The sequence below is a fragment of the Botryllus schlosseri genome, chromosome 4 (assembly GCF_051294905.1).
Source record: "Botryllus schlosseri isolate E-star chromosome 4, Bs_hap1, whole genome shotgun sequence".
NCBI classification, from domain to species: domain Eukaryota; kingdom Metazoa; phylum Chordata; class Ascidiacea; order Stolidobranchia; family Styelidae; genus Botryllus; species Botryllus schlosseri.
Window position 1 is genome coordinate 20,028,590 of NC_137239.1, and position 25,419 is coordinate 20,054,008.

At 40.3% G+C, this 25,419-nt stretch overlaps 1 protein-coding gene across 1 annotated transcript; it reads left to right on the plus strand.

Annotated features, from left to right (window-relative positions):
* The first annotated feature begins 1,589 nt into the window (after positions 1-1,589).
* On the plus strand, positions 1,590-14,917 carry LOC145437311 (uncharacterized). The gene is made up of 4 exons (XM_080314508.1): positions 1,590-2,262; positions 10,554-10,735; positions 11,842-12,086; positions 13,509-14,917. Exons 1-4 carry the CDS (start codon positions 2,169-2,171, stop codon positions 14,077-14,079), a joined length of 1,092 nt encoding a protein of 363 aa, XP_080170634.1. The 5' UTR covers positions 1,590-2,168; the 3' UTR covers positions 14,080-14,917.
* Positions 14,918-25,419: the final 10,502 nt, after the last annotated feature.

Sequence of the window (25,419 nt, forward strand, 5' to 3'; positions counted from 1 at the left end):
ACATGCTTAAGCTTATGCTTAGTTTATTACAGGCCCCCGTTATGTTCATTTGTCAGAAAGCTATTGACGCTTCAACCCTGCTAAGGGAACTTGTTGCTGTAGTATACATGATGGGTCGACGTTTATGGTCTGCTAAGTTTACTCCAGGCCGCTGAGTGAACTACCAACGGATAGAGCAGTGCACTTTCGTTCTGGGGATTGCCGACACCGTTTCTACGTATCGCACGACTATGCGGAGCATGGGTAAATTTCTGGAGTTTATATTGCATAGCAGTGTCAAGTGAGGCCATTGATAGTTTATGCGTGCACTGATACATTTTTCGAGTTATTCTTCCACTCCAGTCAGTCATTTGAGAGTGACCTGGCCACTGGACTGGGCAGTGGGCACGCTCTGAGATTTTACACGTATAGTACTCTCTAAACCTTTAAATGCAAAGTTCGACTTCTCAGCTTTTACAAATTGGATTAGAATTTGAATTAGTGAATTCGCAAAACTTACATTGAATTAAATTAGAAAGAAATACAACGAAATCAAGTTCAGTTAATATCAAATCAGATTTCTCATAAGCTTGATGGTTCGCTTTGTAGTATACAGTTTTCCAAGCAACTTCAGGAGATCCAGAAATTAGAGTTGACTTAAAACTATACCTTAGAAACATTTCACAAATTGGATTAGCGCTAAATAACTGGCTAGATAAGTCGAACCGGACAGCTAGAATTATCTTATTTGTCCAAGTCTGGGCTGAAAATTTTGTTGAATGATCGGTATAGTCGCATTATCCCGAAAACCAAATGATCGTGGATTTTGCGCCATCATTATAGCGTGGATGCGATTTATATCGTTCAGATTGCGCTATCCGACTCATTCGATACAGGTAATGAATAATTTGTTTACTGTGAAGGCCTCGATTCCTATTCCTCATTATGGGATAGCTAATACCCATCCATAATGTATTTATTTTGTACACGGAAACCTAGTGAGCACAAGTTTTAAGTACCATAATGGAATCTAACGATACTAATAAAGCCTAATAATCTTTATGACTATTTAGTCGTTTTATAAGTATATAATTGTGTCTGATGGATGGAAAATATATAAGTTGGCCTACACCGTAAGTAGTATATGGTGATCGTAGCTTTTAAATTCTATGTACTGGACATAAGAGTTAAAATACAATCGCGTCGTTTCATTGTTTCCCGTAACTATGAGGACGTTAACAATCATGACACTATAGCTATTTGCTTTTTCGTAGGAAACTTGCACCCTTGAGAATGTCATTGTTCGGAATTTGTATCGCATTTCATTCCTAGTGTAAACGAGGGACAAAATATTGAATCAGGTAAGCACATCTGCAGTTGTCGAATTGAAGAGATTCAATCTTTCTTTTTTTATATCAAGCTCGTTACTGTCGGGCCGGGTTTCTTGATCTGATTCAGGTTCTGGTAAGACGTTATCGTGGCATTTTTTACGCAGCAGCAGAGACTCTGTGTTGCTGGTTGGTATCTGGTACTTGATTAACCTTTTAGTTAGTTAGTTGAGTTTAGTCAGGACCCAATGAGAGTGGCGAAAGAGATTTAGGCTTCTCACTTACAACTGAGCGCAAAGTGCTACCAGTCGATAGCCCCAACTATATATGTACTAGTCTCAATATAATAATGACTGCTTTCGCTGCAGTGTGTGAGGTTGTCATATTTTGAGAGAACCTGATGTTGAATGCTTGAAGTAGCTCTGTTTTGAAAAAGCATTAGGATAATCGCTCTCCTTTTCTTTGAACGGTGTGATTTGAATCGAGTAAAATATCTGGAAATCCCGTTGAATGGGCTATTGTTGTCGAAAGGCTAAACCTGTAGAAAATAAGATATTACAGTCGCATGCGCGTAAGGTCATTGAACAACAGTTTTGGTTCTATACAATAGATTCAGTTCAACAGTTCCGACCGCCCGCAGTCGTCGGCCACGGTTAGCGGACTTCAATGTTGTTTTAGATATAGCCGGTGCCTTCACTTATCATTATTAACTTTTTCGAGATAGATCGACGGGCGATAACGCCGGACATGTTAAAAATAGATATGACTGTTTAGAATGCGTACATTAAAATTTCTGCTGACTTGGAGGGAGGTAACTGTGGTCGTTCTGGAGTACATCCGCTCTTCATCACAGTTCTCAAGATGATGAATACCAAGTTAGCAGACAGTTGGTGCAAACGGGGTGTTTGTAGACTTTTTCATTTCATGGCTGTGATTTTATGGATCTATGTTGCGGGTAAGTACAATTTGAATATTGGTAATGTACATAACAAGGCGGTCGACTGTCAGAGGCAGACTTGGACAACTAGATAATTCTAGTTGTCTAATTTCACTAAATTAGAGCGAAATGCTAGTAATCTAATTCTAATCTAATTTGTGAAATGTTTCCATGCTCTAATTCTAATTCTAATCTAATTTGTGAAATGTCCCTATTCTCTAATTCTAGTTCTAATCTAATTATTGTTTTCCTGAAAATGCCTCTTTGTCCGAGGCATATTGCACTATTGCAGTGAGTTAACAAGAATATCCCTCTTGCGCAGGGAAATCCAGTGCCAAGCCGCCATCGCCTTACTTTCACCGTGCAATCATAGTAGATATTTTGACGAATAATAGCCTGCTAGAGTAGCTTGTGGTCTGTGAACAACAATCAAGTTTTCAAAACTTTACGTTAGTACATCGCCGTTCTGACTAACATGGGCGATGCCCATGGTTACGACAAAAGAAGTCATATTTTAATAAAGTATAGTAAAAATCGAGCCAAGCTTGGTGTACAGAAGTTAACTATATTCTTATGGTTATGGGAATGCACTGTTGTTGTTGTTGTTGTTTATTAAACAAAAATATGTGGCGCTTATCGCCTGACGGCCTTTTGCGCCACGCACTGTGATTTGATATGAACTGAATCTTGCTGTATTCCTTTCCCATACACAATTTCATTTAATTTCCAAGTTTTTGCGAACTAAGTAGCTCTAATTCTAATTCTAATCTAATTTGGAAAAAGCTTAGTAGCTCTAATTTTAATTCAGATCTAATTTGGAAAAGCTTAGTAGTTCTAATTCTAATTCTAATCTAATTTGGAAAAAACTGTGTAGCTCTAATTCTAATTCTAATCTAATTTGAAAAAAACTGTGGAGCTCTAATTCTAATTCTAATCTAATTCAGAAAAGCTGAAAATTTTCTAATTGTCCAAGTCTGGTCAGAGGGAATGGGATGCTCGTTAGCTTGTGTGGAGTTTATTCGTCGTTCGGGTCGCTCGGAAAGAGCCCCGGTGACGACACCGGTACCCAAGCAGTTTGCCATGACGTGATGAACGCTGTGTATGTAAATAACACAAAACACTTCGCGAGATTTCCAGTGAGGGGCTCATTGTTCTTTCTTGGTTCGTCCATGTAGAATCATCCGAACACTGTTCCGATGACAGCGGTGGATTAGTTTCTGCAATATTTCATTCTAATCGCAAGTTCAAGCAAGCTTTTGGAACCAGTAGCTTCCTTATCATTGGTCTTTCTGTTTTGGCCGAATAGCAACCACCAAACACTTCAACAGTTGTAATGTATCTGTTTGCAATTCATTGTGTTGTGTAGGCATTCCGACGCTTCGTTGAAATCAACAGCGTGGTTAAGTATAATGCACTGGACGGACACAGATTGATATGGATAAGATAACATTCCGGTCTGTGACGCTTCGTGTTGCAATTTCACAGTCGTACAGTTACAAAAGCAGTAATAGGCTTACTTCGTTTCGTAATAAGCTTACAGCATGGGATAAATGCTTATACATAGCTTGATTACTATCAAAATGTTATGTATGGCAGTTCCAATGACGTTTGCGCATGAACGTTTGAATGAAATTGTATGTTATATATGTCTGCTCGTGTGGCTCGGAGCGATTATGAATGAAACAGACAGGTTTAGTAATTTGCGATGTTAGCCAACTCTAGATTTTGATGAATATCGGTATAAATGATTAAGTCGCCTCCGGGAAAATCACTGTCTATACGTCCTTCGATTTCTAAAGATCGAAAACCGATCTCCTTAGCCGATTATGCTATTAAATCGTATGAATTATGCTCGTAGAATCACACGTAGCACAGGAGAAAGTTCTATGATACTATATTATCACCATTTCATAAACGGCCATCGAAACTTTAAGTTTGATGAGATATTTTTGCACGTATCCAATGAACATTGAACAGGGTGAACATGAACATGAACGCTCTCGCTAGCCGATTTTGGCGATTCCTATAGTTGTCGAGAAGAGATTTGTGTTGCTGCTATTGTTGTTCTTCTTGGTAGTATTCTAGTATGGTGATCGGCTACTCTGTTCTCTAAGGACTATGCAAATTCATTGCGGTCACAACTCTCTTCCGGCGAGAACACATTTGGCCGCTGTTGAGTAAAATTCGTGAATCCGATAGTAGATTTGTGATCCGAATCGTATGCACAGATTTGCCGCTGTCCTCTTTAACTGTTGCTGTTGGATCGAATAGAGATCGCTAGAAGTTTAGAAGTGTTCGACCATCTCGTCGATACCACACGTCTCGCATTAACCAGACAAGACATCTGTCTATCCGTAATTCGCTAAATCACAACTACTAATTGATGACGACATTCAGAACTAATCTCCGAATACCGCAGACATCTCACTACGGCCGCCATAAATAATGCAGTAATGTCAAATGTTATGTACGAAGTCCAAGTCATGCAAAATGAATGTAATAGTTTGTCGACGCGTTGTGTTGGACATTTAGCGAATCGAATGATCCCACGACACGGTGACTGTGCTACATTGTGCCACATTGTCGATTATACATCGCATTGTACATTGTGTGTGACTTGTTCAGATCAAAAATATAACCCAACCATGTTATGCTTTATTTTATACCATGAAGGGTTTGCTATTGAGAAGTAGTCATTAAAAGTAATAATAATATTATTATTGTTATTAAAAATTGGAGTTGATGACAACAATATGCATATTTCAAAAGAGAAAGGAAGATGGCATATTCATACTAAAGACTGCAACTGCAAACTTAACTGTCCGACTGTCCATTAATGTTGCAGAATGCATAAATATGAATTAAACATCAGTACAGCGAGTTGAATAGTACAAATTCATGGTAATAATGTTATGTGGCCGTTTTATCTGTTGCGTCCCGTTACGTGACAGTTAAGAAAATCTGCGAAAATCATCGAATCTCGTCGACTTTTACTAGTCAGATAGATTCATTTTGTATTTATATTATATATTGTACGTGTAGCCTATACACGTACTTGAGACTTGAGAGTAGGGATGGTGTGAACCTCTGAAAGGTTCGGGTTCGTGTGAACGCGAACCTTTTTGAAAGGTTCTGTGTGAACACGAACGTGAACCTCGTGACGTCATATTGCTAATTCCAACCCTATCTTTCAATGAAGTGATAGTCTATATACTCTATATTAATGTACACGATACCTAGCGAAGACTCGGGCCACATAATGTCACATTGCTGAAGTACATATTGGCGTTTTAAACGTCGCTAAATGTATCAACCGCAGTTATGAAGGCATATAATAATCTCATAAAATCAATACATTCCGTCGCTTTGCCAACAATTTCGACGAGGACTTACCAGGGAATATAAGCTTACGCCTTAACGGTCTTTGACAGACCTGACAATGTGTTCGGAGTCTGAGTATAGCTACATTGATATTGAGCAGAGTATAAAACGGGTTTCTATACTCGCTACCGATACCATAAACAACAAGTTACATAGCAGTAGCCAGCACCTTAATCGCACGGATTTGGTTTTAATGATACAGTAAGGATATGAAGTCAAGATTGACCCCGTACGCCCCCTCGATTGTTTACATCAGAAAACGATATCAATGTCATTGATTGGTTGAATAAGCATCATTCGCTGACTACGTATATCGCTCGTGATGTTGTGTGATTGCGGGTCAAGCTCACAGCAGAGAGTCACTAAATATTCACAAACGGAAAGCTGGATATTTCGAGAAATTTTTTGCAACAAAAAAGCTAGTAAAACTTTTAATGTTGTCAAGGTGCATGCTCGTTTAGTGTTGATTTTTTATGCTGCCAGCGCCATGCATAGAGTGAACCGCAGTTGAAATGCAATATATTTTAACCAAAGATCTTACAGTGAAGTCCAAATTACAATTTCCCAAAAAGGTTCACAGTGCAGAACCTACCAAGGTTCTGTTGTGAACGCGAACCTCTAAATTTCCGAGGTTCACACACAGAACGCGAACGTGAACCTCGCGTTCACACCATCCCTACTTGAGAGTATCGTGTTGTAATATGAGAGTCACAAATTATTAGGCTGGGCTAAATCAGAGCCTATTAAAATAGGCCATGGCTGAATCGATAACCCAACCGAGTACTAGCCTTTCCGCCGAGACGAGTATCTCTCATTATGAAGTAATTACCATTATGCATGATTATAAAAGTTTAAATATATAGGCCTATGCCTTTCATGCGACCAAATGGAAGGGGATGCCAGAGAATATCACACTAAAGATATGAAGATATTTTCCCCCATACTCATTTTACTGCCCGTTAGGTAGTTGATTACTACTTTACAGAATTTATGTTCCCAATAGGTGCGTAACTTTGCGCCCTATCATTTGGCAGCTCTGATATGAACAAAGCTTTCAAGAAAAAGTGAGATACTATAATTTATGTGTATAGTATAATTTATTCCTTGTGAGGAGAGGGCGAATAATTTGATTATCTGGCAAAACTCATCTCTTATTACTCGACTCGAATCGTTACTATTAATATTCGAAGAGTTGTGTTCATCCCTGCCAGGAAGCGGTTAGATTATACTCTTGTCAAATGTACGACTATAAACTTTAAAAATATTATTGAAGCTCGCTGCCCTGAACATTTCTAAAAGTTATTGATATTGCAACGGACCGTGGATTCGGGTTGCCTTCCACGCAAACCGTCAGGCGGATGCTCTTAATTTATCAATTTTCGGGAGAATTAATCATTTTTATACTTTGAGTTTCATATATTTTCCAGCAACATCACCCATCTCTCCACCATTTTACGTACTGGTTGTTGCGGTCGCTGGAATTCCTATAACATCCCAGTTGCCAGTGTCGAAAAGTTCTATAGTTTAACTATGTAAATATACGTGATCTTTAAGTACATTAGTAACAGTATATTGCTTGAAGTCCCAATTGATCGAATTTCCTTTTATCCAAATTATAATACGACACAGCAGTAGCCCGAATGTGATATTGACCCAACAAGATCGGTAGATACAGTGGGGAGCGTCCGGTGGGCCGATTACTAGTATTGATAAACAGAGCCCTTATCATCAACCATACGCCATCTAGCGAATACAAATATGGATCCTAAATTACTGAACCCCCTTAAATTACCATGAAAGGCCCATAGTAACACGGGTCGCGCAAGTTTTCATTACTAATGAACATTACGTGTCTTATTCTAACATCTGAGAACATGGCCTCTGGGCGATATTGATCTATAGGGCCTACATAAGTAGCTTTTCAAAGTCATGACTGTGTCCATAATACCGGCAACTAAAACACACGGATATGGATGTATGATCCAGTCAACGTTACACACAGCGTAAACCGTAGTCTTGTAATACTTTGTCAGCATATATGCCTATATCGGGCGCCTTTATTTTGTACATGCAAGCTAATGAAAAGCTAACGAAGCTAATTAAACAAGGAAGCTAATGAAAAAGTGAGCTAATGAAAAGCTAATTAAGCTAATGAAAAAGTAAGCTAATGAAAAGCTAATGAAGCTAATGAAAAGTAAGATAATGAAAAGCATCATTGTAATTAAGCAATTGGTGTCACGCTGTTGTGTTTCGACCGAACAATACGATGACACTTTTCAAGGCGAAGCCTCGCCTTTCTAGACATGTTATCTGGAAGTATCGAATGTAAACATGGAATGGCAACGACCGATTTTGCCGCTTCGCTGAGGCTGCATTCAGAATTGTTTTGCGGAAGCGACTGTAGGATTTCTGGCAATCCAAAAGTTATCTTCCAGGGGGCAGAATTTACTGAATGTGGCCTTGATCGAAAGCTACTGTCGCACCGATTCCGAAAATATAAATTAAAATATGATCAGGCTCTGAACCACCCAGAACCCAGAATTCTCCCCCCAAGTTTGAATTATCGGCATTGTCCGAACAATCGGAGAGCCACAACGGGTTATTGTTTTGCGGTCATTCGATCGTTCTGAACAATGCAGATGTTGAGGGTGATTTTTCGACGGAGTACGGAGCCTGACCATGACCATATATAATTCATATTTTTAAATTCATTCGATACTGAAAGAGATCAACAGAAGTCACGTTGATTTGCAATGAAGATCATAATGATTTCGTTTAGTGTAAAAATAATATTTTGATGGTTTTGTTCTTTGACCACTCTGTTGACGCAAAGTTCAATTGTTGCAGCAGTAATCTATAGTATAATCTATTAGCTGTGTAGGGAGATGTATATTGCGGTAGATTGTAAAATTTTGGGTTCCGAAAAGACTTGCAGATTAGCGTGAGTGTTCCTCGTTTTAATAATGGTTAAGAACCACTGGCCTAAATGTACGCCACACACGTTGTGTGGGAATCATTACTCTGTTATGTTTTACTTTGAATAAATTTAGAACATTGCACCCACGGCAAATGAACTTTGCACACTCCGATAAAGCGATTTCCTTTTGCGCGCTGCAGGTCAACCGTGAATAAAACAGCAAGATATCAGGAAATGGAAATGATGATGCTGGTTGAACATTATGGAGATTAATTCAAAATGTGCACCGAATATAGCAGCCTACCATTTTTTGAGCGAGGAATTTTAGGACTGCAGCATTAGGTTAGTCGCTCCGGCATTTGGAACTTATCCATGCCATGGAATTGGGTATTCGTGTAATTTATTATATAATATGTTAGATATTAAATATAAGTGAGTAGGTAGCAAATAGATGATTCTAAGAGATGCAAACGCGCAACCCTACGATCAAAATCTAGATATTCCTGGATTATAATATTCATGACCGCAGAGGTGGTCAGTAACGAAGTACTTCTAATTTTTCGAAGTACTCAAGTAGTTTCCCTCTACTTCTGGTACTTACTCAACTAGATCTTTTTTTCGCTACTGCTACTTCGTAATATTTTATGAACTACTTACGTACTTTTCGCTATTTTCAGTTTGTCAAGTAGAAGTAGTTTAATCCCCCAATAAGAAAGATAGCCGAAGGAATTTCGGGCCTATTTTCACGTAGTACCAACATTTAATCTGCATAAAGTCATGTAATACCCAGAATTTTCGTTGCGCTTCGCGGACAGTATAGATATGGAGTGACAAATATGTTTTAACGAAAGTATCACTGAATATAATTTAGATACCGGGTTTCGTGGTTCCGTTCACACAGCATTGTCGCCTATATCTAATATTTAATCACAGTAAGTATGGCCCCCATAACGTTTGAAACTACCGTCTCGCAATCTAGCAATTACCTCTAGCAGCCCATGACGCGTCCTAATCTGGAAAAGTGGACTTTGACCTTTTTAAACGTTAGACCTGTTTTAGCAGACCACCGTTGAAACTTTCAAAAGTAGTATTTGTATTTTTATTTTAATTACGAGTATTATCCGTTGAGTTCTAATTACAGTTTCAGTTTCAGAACATACATGTTGAAGTATAAAAGCAAGTGTAGTAAGGCCTTATATTTTCCGAAAAAAAAAGCTATACACTATATGGCATTTTCACGAACTGCCATATTTTTAATTAACGTAGACTAATCGCGCAAAGTGGTAAAGCCATATCCGACACAACTTCTCCGTATTGCTCTTCGACTGAACTAAGGGCCTTATAATATGGGGGAGGGCGCCATGCCATGATATTCTGATATTCTCTAAATGGGGTGTTCGAGTAAACAAAGGATTAGTATCGCATTTCCATATCAATACTATTATTTACATCCCATGATGTGGACGACTGCTTATTCTGTCACAAATTGACACGTCCTGGGATGCATCAATATGAATCAAGCTCACTACACCTTCCGCATAGCTTCATTTGCAGCTTTTGACAGTCCATGAGAACGAATTACGATCGTTTTCACAACTACTTACTTACTTGAATAGATTTAAAGTCAGCCAATTCTACTTCTACTTCAAGCAGTTTAGATTGTTTATGTAAGAAGTACTTCTACTCGTACTTGAGTAGATTTTTTCGTCGCTACTTCTACGTCTACTTGAGTAGCTTTCTTGACTACTTTGACCACCTCTGTTCATGGGTGCGGACACGTGTTGAGTAAACTCGAATCAGAGATGAACAATAAAAATAGATTTATGCATACGATTTGTAATCATATTATATTTCCTTACGCCCTTTGCATCTATTCGAATAAGTGTTAGGCATAGACTTGGATTGAGCGTGATTCAGCATCGGTTCAAGATTGGGATTTAGAACTCAAATTATGATCAGCATATAGCTGTGATTGACGCCAACACCATCACGTCAATTTTATGCGATTTAGGTGCGCAAACCACGACCACCACGCCGCCGGTAAGCGCAAGACATGCTCCCAGAGACGAAGGCTATGTAACTACATCGCTGTGGGTGGACCCCGAAGCTAAGGTGCTTTCCACGCCGATTGATCTGGAGGGCAAACCAATCCGGTCAAGATGGCTACTCAAAGCTAAGGAAATCGGCCACAGGGTAGGTAAGCTAAAATTCACAAAACAAATTCCGCATATTTGATACCGGTACTGTAATCAATGTGTTACACATATTACCGCCCATAGCTGCATGACTGCGTTTAAAGTGGTACGAGTGCTGTTCGCAGCTCATGTTTAGTTGTTCATTCATTCGATAGCTGCTATTCTATACGCTCAAAATATCGAAAGATCTCAATGCAATGTAAAGATTATAATGAGTAGAAGCAACCTGCTGACACACATCAACGGATACCCGCTTGACTTTAGTATTTGCTCTTTAGCCTCCTGGAGTGGATTTCTCAAATTATATAAATTTATACCAGGCTGGTATTCAATAGAAAATTCCATGTTCCCTTTAAAAATTATGAATTGCAAGATAATGGAGGAATAGATAATGGATATTGGATATATCATAAATGCCTCGCGATCGTATGTTTGTTTGTGAAATCGCCATAACCGCCTATTCAGCCATATTATCACGATGTCGCAAAATTAAACAATTACGTGAGCGTTCACCCACTTATTTTGTAATTTTGCACGTTGTCACGGCCGTACTGGTGAATGAGTATTCGTGTAGCCTACGTCATTCGTAGTGCTTCACTTTAAACAGGTGGTTGTTCGAATATTTGTCAGTTACAGATGCGAAACGTGATCCGATATCAAATGCAATTATTTTTCCAAACAATCCCAGTTCTGGTTGCACATACTACATAGTATGTAGAAATATGTTTTGCTGAATCATAGATGAGGGAGCGATTATTATTTGCTGTCGAGATTGACGTTTCGTGCACCAAAAATAACGACCGACATTACAGAATGGGTTTAATTCGGCAAGTATTGCTCTGTGATTGTAGTTTTCGTAATACGACCCCTTGAAAAGTAGCTTACATTAGAATGATTAGATCTTATCCCCATTCAACAGCACTCGCATGCTGTAGTGCTGTGTCTCTGCCAACCCAATTAATGACTTGCTAACTCCCGTCACCACCAAAACATTACTAACAATACATGCATAAATGTTGCTGTAAATACGCTGCGGTTATGTTAAAATTAGAGCTGTTTAGGATGTAATTGACATTAGAATCGTACACTGCTTACATGTTTCAGATTGCGCTATTAACCACAATCAAAAACACGACAAGGCCGCTTAGCCCGAAGATTGCATTCCATTTGGAAGCGCGAGACGGATTTAGAAGCGATTCCAAGTTGCTCGCCCACTTCTACGTCGACGCTGAAGGAATGTCCGTTGAGTGGGATTTCAGAAGCGTGTTGAAGGCCGAAACCGGATTTCTTCTCATACAATTGGTCAGTGAGGGGTATCCTTCACCTCAGTTGGAATTCAGTTATTTCGTGTAAGTAAACGCTCTGCTGTGTGGTGTGTACACGACACATGGGTGGAAAATAGGTGCTTATACCAGATTTCCATCATGGCTTATACATTTATGCTATAGGGTGCAAATAAGTCAAATTATACACCAATCCCTGTGGAGATATATCTTTGGGTGTAGTGGATTCTTTTCAAGTGTCCTACCTTTTGTGTCTTTTTGGGCAAAAGCAAAATCTCGAACCAGAAAGTACAGTTTATCCGATTTGCGCTAGACCAGTGGTTCTCAACCTGGGCTCTGGCGCTCCCAAGGGGGGGGGGAAACGCTCAGAGGACGATATGGGAGGCGCTGGGTTTAGGGGGCAGTAGGAGGCGCTGAAGAAAAATGGAAGCGCAATAGATGGTGCAGTAGGGACATATGAATAATTATTATATAGTAGAACAATAGTTCTATATATCCGTGAGTCTCATTGCAAATTAACAGTCGACAAAATCTGTCAAGTTTCGAAATATTTCATCGCGCTTTTTGCGCGAATATATACCGGCGATGTTTGCAACGTGTTTCCATGAATGCAGCCGTGGGTTATTATGATTCGTGTAAAATGAGTTGTGCGAAATTTTGGGTCGGTGATTCTATGTTAAAACACTTTTGACAATGAGAGCCCTTTGTACATTAAAAATGCCCTGAAGATTTTCCGCCAAATGATTAACCAAATATACACGTATTTGAGAGCTACAAAATTGAATCGTCATAATATGTCTTCATCGTATTATAAAGGATCATACTGTTTAGTGTTGTGACTCACAACCTCGCATGAACATTATATAACTTGAGTTGATTTTTTCGAAATACATTCATATTAAATTTTGGGTGCAGTACTAAGAATGAAGATTGCGGACGTCACGTCACAGACCCAATTTGACGGAGGGGTAGTAGACCCCCTTACAATGAACAAGTCCAAATTTGGAGGGCCCTGGCGCACCCACGCACACACACATGCACATATATATACACACACACACATACACACATACAAACACACACACACACACACACACACACACGCGCAATCCTGTGATATAAAACGAACATGGCTGCGCAATATACCGTTTCCCTAAGACTCGACAGGTGCGAAACCACCTCTTTACACCCCTTTGAACATTATATCTCCAAATCCGATTAACATACTATGGCTGGTCATGGTTATTTTACACAAGACCGATATTCTGCTTCCGGTATTGCCGACTTGAAGCACGGCGCACTTTTTCTATGGACTTCTTTATGACATGGCAATGAGGACATATATAAACCTCCAAAACTTATGTAAGGACTTCGAAGGTACAGGCTGTTGTAGACTGTGGACTGTGGAGTTACATACTGGCTTTAAAGGACAGCGATGTTGCTAGCACAGACGCGACCTTGCATTAAATCCCGATCCTTGTATTTCAGTTGCGGAGGATCAATAGAATCATCTAACAGTCGGATAATTGCCCCATACTTTCCGGACACACATTCCTATCTCTACACAGCGGAGCACGCCTTCATTTGTGAATGGAATTTAAAGAAGACCGGCAATCAGTCATACGGCTGCCTCGTGCCCGTAAACGTGACAGGCCGGCACTGCTCCGCGCCAATGACTTCCAACGCGCAGATGACCGTGTTGGAAAAAGTAGACGACTCTGAAGCTGGCACGCTACGGATATACCACACGAATAATAGTGTCGTAACCGACTCGCAAACAGAAAGTGTTCATATTATACCAGATATTTGCGGATCGCAAATTCAAATGGTGGTGTTTCAAGGTCCTTCTGCTACACTCTATTACTATTCCAAACCGTATGGATATCCGGAATTCATCGCCGACTATAGCGTTATTCATATTCCTGATCTGAGCAAGGGCAAGAAGAGATATCTCTTTGAGCCGTATCGTTATTTCGTAATTTTTGTTTCTCTCGGAATCTTGATATCAATAATTATAATGCATCGCCAAGGGTGGCAATGCGAAGCTGCCCCGACGTGACCGATGTCATTGGCCGATTCGCAGCTGACCAACGCCGAAATAACTGAAGGGAGCGACGATGCTGTTCCACGTGTCAGCAAAACAAGCGGAAAAAACGAACCTAGTCAAACTCAATGCTCATGCATGACAGTATACGGATTGATAGTATGAATGAAACGGAGCCTACGATCCAGCACGATAACTTGGCGCACGCTCCGTATGAAATTTCGAGATTTATCCGGGATTGGTTCCCATTTACGTGAATAAAAGCCGCGTAAATCCTTTCCATAGGTTGATATTTAACCCTGTCTTCAAACTGCGATGAATGAATTTCGCTGCCCTTCTCTACAGAGTGGACAGTGGGCAATGGACAAGGGCATGTATGATGCTGTCTGTTCGGGAACGTATATTATCAAGTGGTGCTTCAGGCTTCGGCAGTCAATCTCTTGATTGCGGATCTCGGTAACCGGCGAAACAAATGGGTTTTCAGGTCAATTGAAAATCTTATCTGCAGACTGACCTGCAGAGTTGTGAGTGCCTGGTACGTCATTAGACCGTCATAGAATGAATGTTTGTAACCAACTGAAAAAGAAGACGCTACCGGAAGATTCATCTTGCATCGTTTTAAATTAAATCAAAGAATGTTTCGTCTTGTCTATTACGTGTTTATTAACTATTGAGTTAATGTCGATAGCCTCTTAGCGTATTTATTGTATATATATATATATATCAATATATAGCTGACTGATCAAATGTGCCGTTATCTAATTGGTTTCACTTTGACAATTTTCCATCGTATATTTTAGATTCTATTCCAGTTTTGTTTTATCAACTTGAATATTATTTACGTTCCCGTGCTCTGGCAGATGGTATGTGTCATATTCGGTACAACCTGAGCACCTTAATCGGCTTAATCGGGTCAGATTGTATCGTCATCTTATAAATCTGGCAAACGCAGATATCAATGAGCGGATTTCATTAATTTTTATCCTCTTCTGGATCCTACGATCTCGGCTTGTCTTCGCAAACGTTGGCCGAACCGCAGCCGTATAGATGAATAGTGAATACCTGTGACAGCTGACACGTTCGATGTTGGCGGCCGTCAACATACAATTCGAATTTAGAAATTGGCCCTTAAGCATAATAATTAAACACAGATGAAGTTCGTCATTCCTTGAATTTAATCATGATTCGATCGCGATGTCGCTGTCAGTTATTCATCAACTTTTACCAATCGCTAACTCTCATCAAGCTCAAGCCTATACTTGTATCTGGGTTTGATTGTTGGCCATCACCATCGCCGTCTGTATTGTATGGAAAGGAAAGCTTGTCGTAGCTTGATTGGTTTTACAGTGTGTTCCAACAGCTTGTGCTCCGGTAGTGCTGACGTGAATTTAATTTCACGTTTTGCAGTGAATTGGTCTCCTCTACGCGGTCGTTGTCATTCGATATAAATGTGCAAGGTTTAGTAGCCAACGAAAATGAATAGAACTCATTGTAGTCGGTATTATCTGAAACGCTTCCCCGAAAAACTTTTATAGTAAATACACGGATGCTGTAATAGTAATGATGCCCACAAATGTCGACGCCAAAAGGTGTCGTGGGAAGCTATTTTTACCAGAGAAACGTTCCGCCGTAATGGTGAGATGGAGCCAGGATCGCAACCGCAACGCACAACAAACTCCTCAATTGGGGGGTGGGGTGGACAAGCTCTAGGGGATATAAAATCATTTCGGACTTCAAACTTCAATATAATCTAGACCAGAGGTCTCAAACACGCGGGCCGCATGCGGCCCGCCAGAGCGTTTTGTGCGGCCCGCGACGACATTTTAGATTTTTAATAATTTGACAATTATAAAAGTGTCACATATATCTTTTCAGGTTATTAAGTCAAAATTCCCTCTTAAATTGCTCCGAAAGCCTGAAACTATTCATCAAACTTCACTATCACATCTATTGCAAGCGCTACCATGCAGGGAAAGATTCACTATTTCGCCACATTTCAAATACATGTTGACAAAACCTGACCCTTAGACGATTCGTGACTGAAATTTGTGAGTTAGAATTGGACGCGACCTTTCTTAGAATTACTGAGAATCGGACTAACTCGATGGCAAAATTAAAATGACTTGAGTTGACTCGGAGTGACTCGGAATGCCGTAAATTTAATAGAACCATTGACGCAACAAACTAATCGCGTATCAGGGGAATAGTAATAGATCAGAAGGTCGCAGCTTGGTATATCGCCAACTAAGCAAGTAGCCTAGTTATGGCAACCATGGGCAATATGTTAGTTACATCTTTGGTCGCTAAACCATGGTTATCAAGGCCACTTCAAGGTACCGACCGATGGTGGTACGCTCCGACGATGTAACAACAATGGCCCGTTCAGCGTTCCGACATTTCAATCACTAAGACACATTCATTAATATATTTATATTATATTTGTATTTTTTTCTGCTCCTGTATTTGAAGATATTTGCCCATGAGATTAATAGCCTACATATAAGAAGTACACCCGAATCCTGGATTGGAATAACAATGCTCAACCTAAAATGTTTTGATATCAGATCAGTCTCTATTATCAATCTGTTAAATTCAAAATATTCATAGTAGCTGCTATGAATATAACCCGATAGCTTTTATGATGGCATCATACATTTGTCCGCCCATATGGTGTCTATATCTTATAATTAATATTTACTATATCAAGTACAACAACAATTCTATTCAAATAGTTATAAATGTGATGATTTTCTTCGTGCCAGGCCTAAATTGATTCAAGAGTAAATCACGTTTTGACGATGTGTGTTTACTGTCAGTCTGCTGGATCGGCTCACTTTCAACAGGACAAATCATTCCCATCAAATAAGGCCTACTTGGAAAGACATAGAATACCCATATAAGTGCTGCGGCCCGCGGCGTCGTCAAAACGGGAAAACTGGCCCGCGAGCACATTTGAGTTTGAGACCTCTGATCTAGACTATCTTGGGGGGGAGACTTATTCATATTGAAATTTTCTTCGCGCTTCGCATGATTTAGTGTCGGTGGTATTCTGATTCTTGATTTTATTATACGTGACCCCTATCCCCGAGAAAATACGCATAATTTACAGAAATAAGTCCGACTGTGTTCGAAATTACTAGAGAACGGTTATTCCTAATTCCGCCGTTACGACGCTACGAGTACGACACACAAAGACATCAGAAGTTTCGGCTAATATATGGCTCCTTGAGGTGTGCTTCCAAAGGGATCGGTGGCGCGAACGCCTTGGCTTGAAATGTCAGCAGCATATGTTGGCTGATTTCAATACATCTATATCCAATTGTCCAGAGGCCCAAAAATGGAGGACACTGAATAGTCTTGTTATTGCAATTTGCGTCCCCAGAGGAATATTGATGCTCCCCGTAAATGAATGTCGGTTTGAAATCTTGTGCGTCTCATGGAAGTATAGTTTATCATTCACTTTCATCTGGTATATGTTGCTGATTCTTATATATTTTGACCTGCGACAATTCTTACGGGAGGTCCCCAAATAACAACATGCAACAAAGTGATTAATAACAAGGGGGGCTTCAGAAGGTACACAAATTACTAAATACGTGCCCCAAATTTTCTATCGGTAAATCTGATCACGTGGGTTGAGAGTGAGGTCAAAATTCCATTCATGAATCTGAAAATTCTTTTCGCTCATTGCGAAACTAGAAAATGAATGCGCAGTAACCTTTCATACCATTTTCGGTGCGTAGTAACCCGAAGTCCCGAAACAGCTTGCGAAGTCAATGCAAAACTACAGCATCAGGTGCTCCGTATCACAGATGTTTCTGCGCGGCACACGAAATGGGCGTGTGGCGACTAAGGCGCAGAAGCCTGTCATATCTCGACGGTAGAATGTAAGGCCGGTGTAAATCAAACAACCTTTTAATCCAAATTAACGCTTAGTAGAACGTGGACAACACAAATGGCAGCACGCAGTACGCAGAAATATAAGGTATAAAGTAGGTACAAAGTAGGATTTACAACGATGCTTTATCCCAAGAATCTTCCAACCGTCTGTTCAGCAAAGTAACCGACGAAAACGAGTCTAGCAATTGAATATATACGGAGTGAAAACGAGATTGATAATGATGATGATAATAATCAAAACACGAGACAATTAAATTAAATACACCAAGATCTCACGAGACAATGCAAAGCCGTACGCGCGCGCTAACAACAGACAGGGCCCAGGGCCCCCCAGGGCTAGGATGTGCGTCCAACAAATCACTGCTCAATAGATTAGGCGTCCTAAACATAAAAGATATGCGGAAACTAGAAATTGCCAAGTTAATGTATCAGTTCCACTGCGGTCACTGCCCCGAAAATTTCAATTTCTTTACCTCAGTATCAAAAGTACAACACGCGCGTCCACGTCGTACAACTACAATATGGTCGACGTAAAAGAACATATCTCCATCAAATATGACGGACCTGCAGTGTGGAACAGTATTTCGCCGGCCATCCGACAGTCGCCTAGCGTGCCCACATTCAAGTCGAAATACAAGTCAACACTAAAGTTTACCGGGCCACGACCTGACATATCGATCTCGCCTTCAAAAAAATGCCACCTCTTCGTTGGTGTCTGATTTCAAAGACTGCTTAAAGTCGTTTCGACACCTTCATATCTTTGCATTGTTTCACAGTCTTGTTTTGTATCGAAATGATGAAATTGTTAATAATAAATTGAATTGAAATTGAAAATCCAGTCCGATGGCGATACGTAAGGCTCTCTATAGAGGACTGTCGCCATCCAGCGACTAAATGCGAACAGGTATAAGTGACACTTGAACGCGGCATATACCAATAACCAGATTGTACCATCCTATTGTGTTCTTAGAGTTAATAGGACATAAGCGTATAATAATACGCAAATCACTATTGCGAATGTCACTACATTTCTGCGTGAATGATGACAAGTATAAGCGACACTTGATTGCAGCATAAATCAATAACCAGATCGTACCATCGTAATTGGTTGGAGTTGGAGGAAAGAGGGCTCACTGGACAAAGTCAACAGCGACAAAAAGATGTGTTTCATTGCGGGAGATATTAACATAAACCTTCTAAAACACAAAGGCAACGCATACTCCAACGCCGTCAAATCCGCCGGTCTCTACCAAATGATCACCGAGCCTACACGCATAACCGATAAGTCAAGGACTTTGATCGACCACATATATACCAACTCGCGCGACATGGAAATCATTCCATTTGTCATTTCGACAAAAATCAGTGACCACAACCATATTGGTTTTCTATCACAAGAACAACAAAGGACACCCCCCGAAACATATCACCTCTGCAGACGACGAGAGTTAGTGGACGAAGAAGCGCTCGATGATGCCGCATTCAATCAATTTAAAACATCAGCCATCCCCCACATCTCGGTAAACAACTTTGACGAAAAATTTGTAGAGTTTATGTCTGCTATCAAATCACTGCTGGAACAATTTGCACCTGTACAGCGCCTTTCGAGAAGTCAAAGAAAATTGAAGCGAAATCCGTGGATGACCACAAAGCTGATTCAACTTATCCGTAAACGTAACCGGTGGCATAACCGAATAGACACCAAGAACTGCCCAGAACAGGAACGAGAAAGATTTCGACGTTTCAGGAATCGCACCGTGCATCTCATTTCCAAGGCAAAAGCAAAGTACAATGAGAGATTTTTCAACAGACACATAAAGGACACTCGAAAAACATGGTCAGGACTTAACTCTCTCCTACATCGAAAAAAAGGCCATAAGTCTATTTCGGAAATTGTGAATTCGGATACCGGAAACAAACTTTCAGACCCGGCGGCCATCGCGAATCACTTCAATGAATATTTTTGTAACGTAGGCCCAAATATTGCTTCTTCTATTACAAAACCTGTGTCGGCCAGGTCAGAGGTGAGATCGATATCCCAGTCAATTGTGCTTGAACCTACGACCAAATACGAAGTAGAAGTAGCCATCCACAAACTGAAATCGCACAAGGCCGACGGCTATGACCAAATCCCATCATGGTTTTTAAAAATGATAAGCCTGCATATCGGTCAATATATGGCCCATTTTTTCAACTTCATGATAGAAAATGGAGTCTACCCAAGCTATCTAAAAAAAACCAGAGTAGTCCCTGTACACAAAGCTGGGGATAGAACTAATGTCACCAACTACCGTCCGATATCCGTTCTCCCATGCATCGGGGTTGTATTCGAAAAGTTGCTCCTCTCCCGCCTGTCCTCATTCCTCGCCAAAATGTCTGTCATTTCCCTCAACAATTTGGCTTCCGAAACAAACACCAAACCGCTCATGCCCTCCTAACAGTGGCCGAACAGTATTATGATATCTCAGAGAAGCGAAATGTGGGATGTAGCATTTTTCTCGACCTAAAAAAAGCGTTTGACTGCGTAGATCATAAAATTCTCATCTCGAAATTGGCGCGTTACGGACTTCGGGGCCCACAACTTGAGCTCATGAAAAGTTACCTCACTGGACGCCAACAAATGGTTGCGATCTCAGACACCTTGTCCTCTCCTCACCTGGTGACTTGTGGTGTGCCCCAGGGTTCAGTACTTGGACCGGTCCTTTTCACCCTATATGTCAACGACATTTTTGAAACCTCCTCATTGAACACCACACTGTTCGCTGATGATACTCACCTCCTCTCTTCCGCATCTTCGACGGCAGGCCACCTCTTCGTTGGTGTCTGATTTCAAAGACTGCTTAAAGTCGTTTCGACACCTTCATATCTTTGCATTGTTTCACAGTCTTGTTTTGTATCGAAATGATGAAATTGTTAATAATAAATTGAATTGAAATTGAAAATCCAGTCCGATGGCGATATGTAAGGCTCTCTATAGAGGACTGTCGCCATCCAGCGACTAAATGCGAACAGGTATAAGTGACACTTGAACGCGGCATATACCAATAACCAGATTGTACCATCCTATGGTGTTCTTAGAGTTAATAGGACATAAGCGTATAATAATACGCAAATCACTATTGCGAATGTCACTACATTTCTGCGTGAATGATGACAAGTATAAGCGACACTTGATTGCAGCATATATCAATAACCAGATCGTACCATCGTAATTGGTTGGAGTTGGAGGAAAGAGGTGATTCATTTCGACGATAGCAAGGGGCGAATACACTCCCTGAATTGTCGATTTAGAAATTGTGAATTGACGTTTTCAGCACGTCCCACTGGATCCTTGTTTGCCTCTGTGTGTGGCCTAATCCAACCTTTTATATTCCTTGGCCGACACTACGTAGATATGGCATTTCGCCGTCAGCCATTCGAACACCACTTGAGGTTTCATACTTCGACAACGATTGATAGCAATATATTCCTTGCCAAAAACCGTGGTGTGCATGGCAATAATATCCATGGTCCAATGACGGGTGTTATTTTACTGATAAAGATCACGCATATCCAGGCCGTGTTATTTTTGGCATTTCAGGAGCCAGATGCCAAAACTGCCAAAAATAAAAATTTGAAAATGCCAAAAATAAGCAATTTTTGGCATATGCCAAAAATAACACGGCCTGCCAAATAGTGTATTTCGTTCATGGTTTTGTGTTACCAGGACTGCGTTACAAGCGAGAAGAGCGTCTATGAAAGGCAGGTTTCTTAATCTGGGTCCAGCCCACCCATTAGGGGTGAAAGCATGGTGTCCTAAATGGTGTGGGCACAGCGAGATTGAACGGCTGACTGCATTTGGTTTACGTCATACTTTCCATTTGTCCAAAGGCAATTTTACCACCATTTTTGACCGGCTTGTAAAGCACCAAATTTGATAAAACGGGTATCAATGAGAGGCTACCGCAGTACTGATTATTAAAATAGAAATTATATTCTGCTCATGGAACTGGAACCCCAAAAACCAACCACGATTTTTGCATTGTGATCGAGTTGAACAATGTGACGCAACAAACTGTCTGGCTATTTCTGAGCTCCATAGTCTCGTTTTGCGTCAATGTTCTTAAACAAGCTAACCGTCCCAGGACTTCCATGCGAGTTGGTAATATTAAAGCGACCTGAAGTGACAAAAGCCCTCCGAAAATATATCGGTAGACTGAAGGAGAAATGATAGTCGGGCTACTAGATAGAATGTGTTGAGAGACAACACAGGAAACTCCTGGAAAAGGATCGGGAAGAAAATTCTTTTCGCGATGAGATCGATGGCACTGGCGAAGTGATCTCTTTTCATGATGCATGGAAGCCGGTTCGGCCCTCCAAAGATTTTGAAGCTCTGAAGACCTTTTGTGGATCACTGGCAACATTCTTTCCCTCAACGGCTACTGTTGAAGCTCCGATATTACCCAGATTCGCTGGGCGAGAATGAATTTAGGAGAAACTTAGGTGACTTGAGTTTGGAAGCACTGTTACAGTGCAAACGATTTAAGTCTATTCAACAGCTGTAACAATCAGCTGTTGAGCGTATGTTTGTTAGGCTTTTTTTTCTTTTTTTGCTTATTGGCACCGATTCCGATGGATACTGCACATTTTGTGGTTTCGTTTGATTTTATTAACCTGTAAAATCGTTAGGTTTTTTCTTCTTATTGTTTGTTGGCACTGATCGTGGATGCTGCACATTTTGTGGTGTCTTTTGACAAACTAGCCCAAATAAAGCGTTTTTGTGACTAATTCGAGGCTGAAACTATCTATTTAGAGGACGATGCCAAAACTGCCAAAAATAAAAATCGAAAAATGCCAAAAATTAGTTATTTTTGGCAGTTTTGGCATATGCCAAAAATAACACGGCCTGCGCATATCGCACGCATAAAGATTGGCTACACTTTATTATTTGGATATTGAGTCAAATTGAACTGAATCAGACTTGTACACTTTATTACATGATAGCATTAGTCCGATGCTATACTACTTGATTCACGAGGGTCGATAATGAATATCGCAATTACGTCGGTACTGACCACACCGGATCTTCTACCGCTTTGCAAACGGCTGTACCAAGTAATTTCGACCTGGCGACTGGATTGCAGTACAGTAGGTATAAGGCAGGGGTGGCCAACCTTTTCGGCCAAAGGGCCACATGAGATTTACGAACCATTGCGCTGACCACATGAATATTGATGACATTTTTTAGTCGTCCAATAGGATCGAACCGAATTTGGTAAGGTTGAAAACAAGACTTATATTACTACGCTTTAAAATTGATAAAAATTATCTCATGAAAACTCTGTGTACAACTGTGCAGTGTGCATCGATGTCATGGTCGTTCGAAGGGCGAAATTTTTATCAAACGTAATGAAAGAATTCGATCAATAAATCTGGTACTTGCATATATTGGGGGGGGGGGGGGCGGGCGCTGCATACCACTGGGCTCATTTGGCAAGGACAGGATTATTCGCCGTTTAGCGTCATAGCAATATCGGAGATTTCGGTGAACACTGGTATCCATGGCTTCCCTGCTTGGCGCTCATGCATTACTGGGATAGCATGCTGGAGGCCTGGAGGGGTGGTGCAGGACTTAGAAAGCCATACAAGGCTATATCTCCACCTTCCTTGTCCAGCGGCATATGTACATCATGCAGTCGGTGTATATGCCGCAAAAACATCAAGGACAAAAATCAACTACGTCCTTCCTTCCCTTGCCTCTATCATTTTGAGCAAATGTTTCGCATGTTGGACGACACGTTACCTCCTAATTGCGAATATAATTAGACTCGATTCTGTAAATTACGAGTAGGGGAGATGTGGTACCGATGGATCACTGGGACCGAAAATACTTGAAAAATTCTCCATGATAATTCCATGATTACACTCCGTGAATTTGTCTACAATTACATGCTGACAGAATCTTTTCTCACATGCAAAAAAATTCGACCTGCGTGAGTTGTGGGGTCCGTGACGAATGATTTACGTTTTAGGGGGTGTAAAGTAAATTTGGATCGACATTTGTATTTTTCTATATCACCTTTCAGACTAACAAACCCGCCATAATTTTTGATGTGAAGTATAGGGCTTGTATCAGGGTATATAATGGCACATATTTTTCGAATCAATACCATCCTCGAGTGGACTATTTTCAAGTCAATTACAATATTTATGGGGTGGGGGACCAATGGTACCATAGCCAAATCAAGCAAAATAGATGGACCAACTAATCACTTAACAACAGAAACTCGCCTACATATATATAGGCTGTAAATCATAGTTTCTTGTGGTGTTTTATCGCTATTACGAGGTATTTGATAGTCAAAATGTCGATTTGCGAGTAATATGTATGTGGCATAAATTTTATAAGTTTAGGCGTAAATCAAAACATGATTTTATGCCAACATTTTAGTTGATATATTCGATTTTATTCTTGAAGGTCGCGACGAAACATTGTTCATTGGCTTGCTGTAACTTAGCTTATAGTACACAACAAGACAAGGTAACAAATGTGAGTTTTTGAGCGTATGTCCCATAGGTCCCATGGTCGTGAGCCTTTGGACCCACCGGGTGGGGACCGACGACACGTTCGAGCAACAAATTTTAAACGTTCATAAATATTTTTTGAAAAAGCGGATATTCATGTAAATGTCCGCGATAGGTAGAGCTTGTATCGGAGTGTTGACACAGCAAAAGATCTACTATTCTCGGCTGAAGATTTGAGGGCCAGAGATCATTTTGCAATTTTTGATCCATCGGTACCACATCTCCCCTATTTATAATTTTTAGGAGGGGGTTCCAATACTAAATGCAAGAAATCGAGTGATATAAGAAATCATGCGAAGTGCTTAGAAGAATTTCAAGTCAAATAAATCTGCTACGAAATATTATACTTTGGGTCAATTGGTCATATATTCATATAATGAGATCTGCGATAAATGTGGCTGACCCCTATGTTTACGCCAATGCGTCGAATCTGATGTTTTAGTCATCATCAAATTACGCGGTCAGGCTAAAGAAATTTTGGTTGGCCTTGCTAATTGCCTTGCTAACTAATTTCGAGGATTACTTCTCGGGCTACACAAAACCTTCTCGCGGGCCACGGGTTGACCGCCCCTGGTATAAAGCATTGCAAAAATAAACATATACATACATTGCCGCAGAAAAAGAGGTTTAAACATAGTCTGCAATAAGAATAGGCTATTGCAATGTATTACTCTAACAATTATGCAATTATGATGTGTATTGGAATGACATCAGAGTTGGACCAATTACATTATTTCAGTTTAATTACAATTACAATTACTTCCTTGCATGTTTCAATTACATTACAATTACATTACAATTACAATTACTCCTTGCTAAAAATATCAAATTATAATTACAATTACATGAACAAATGTATTTAATTACATTTAGCCCTATTACAATTACAAT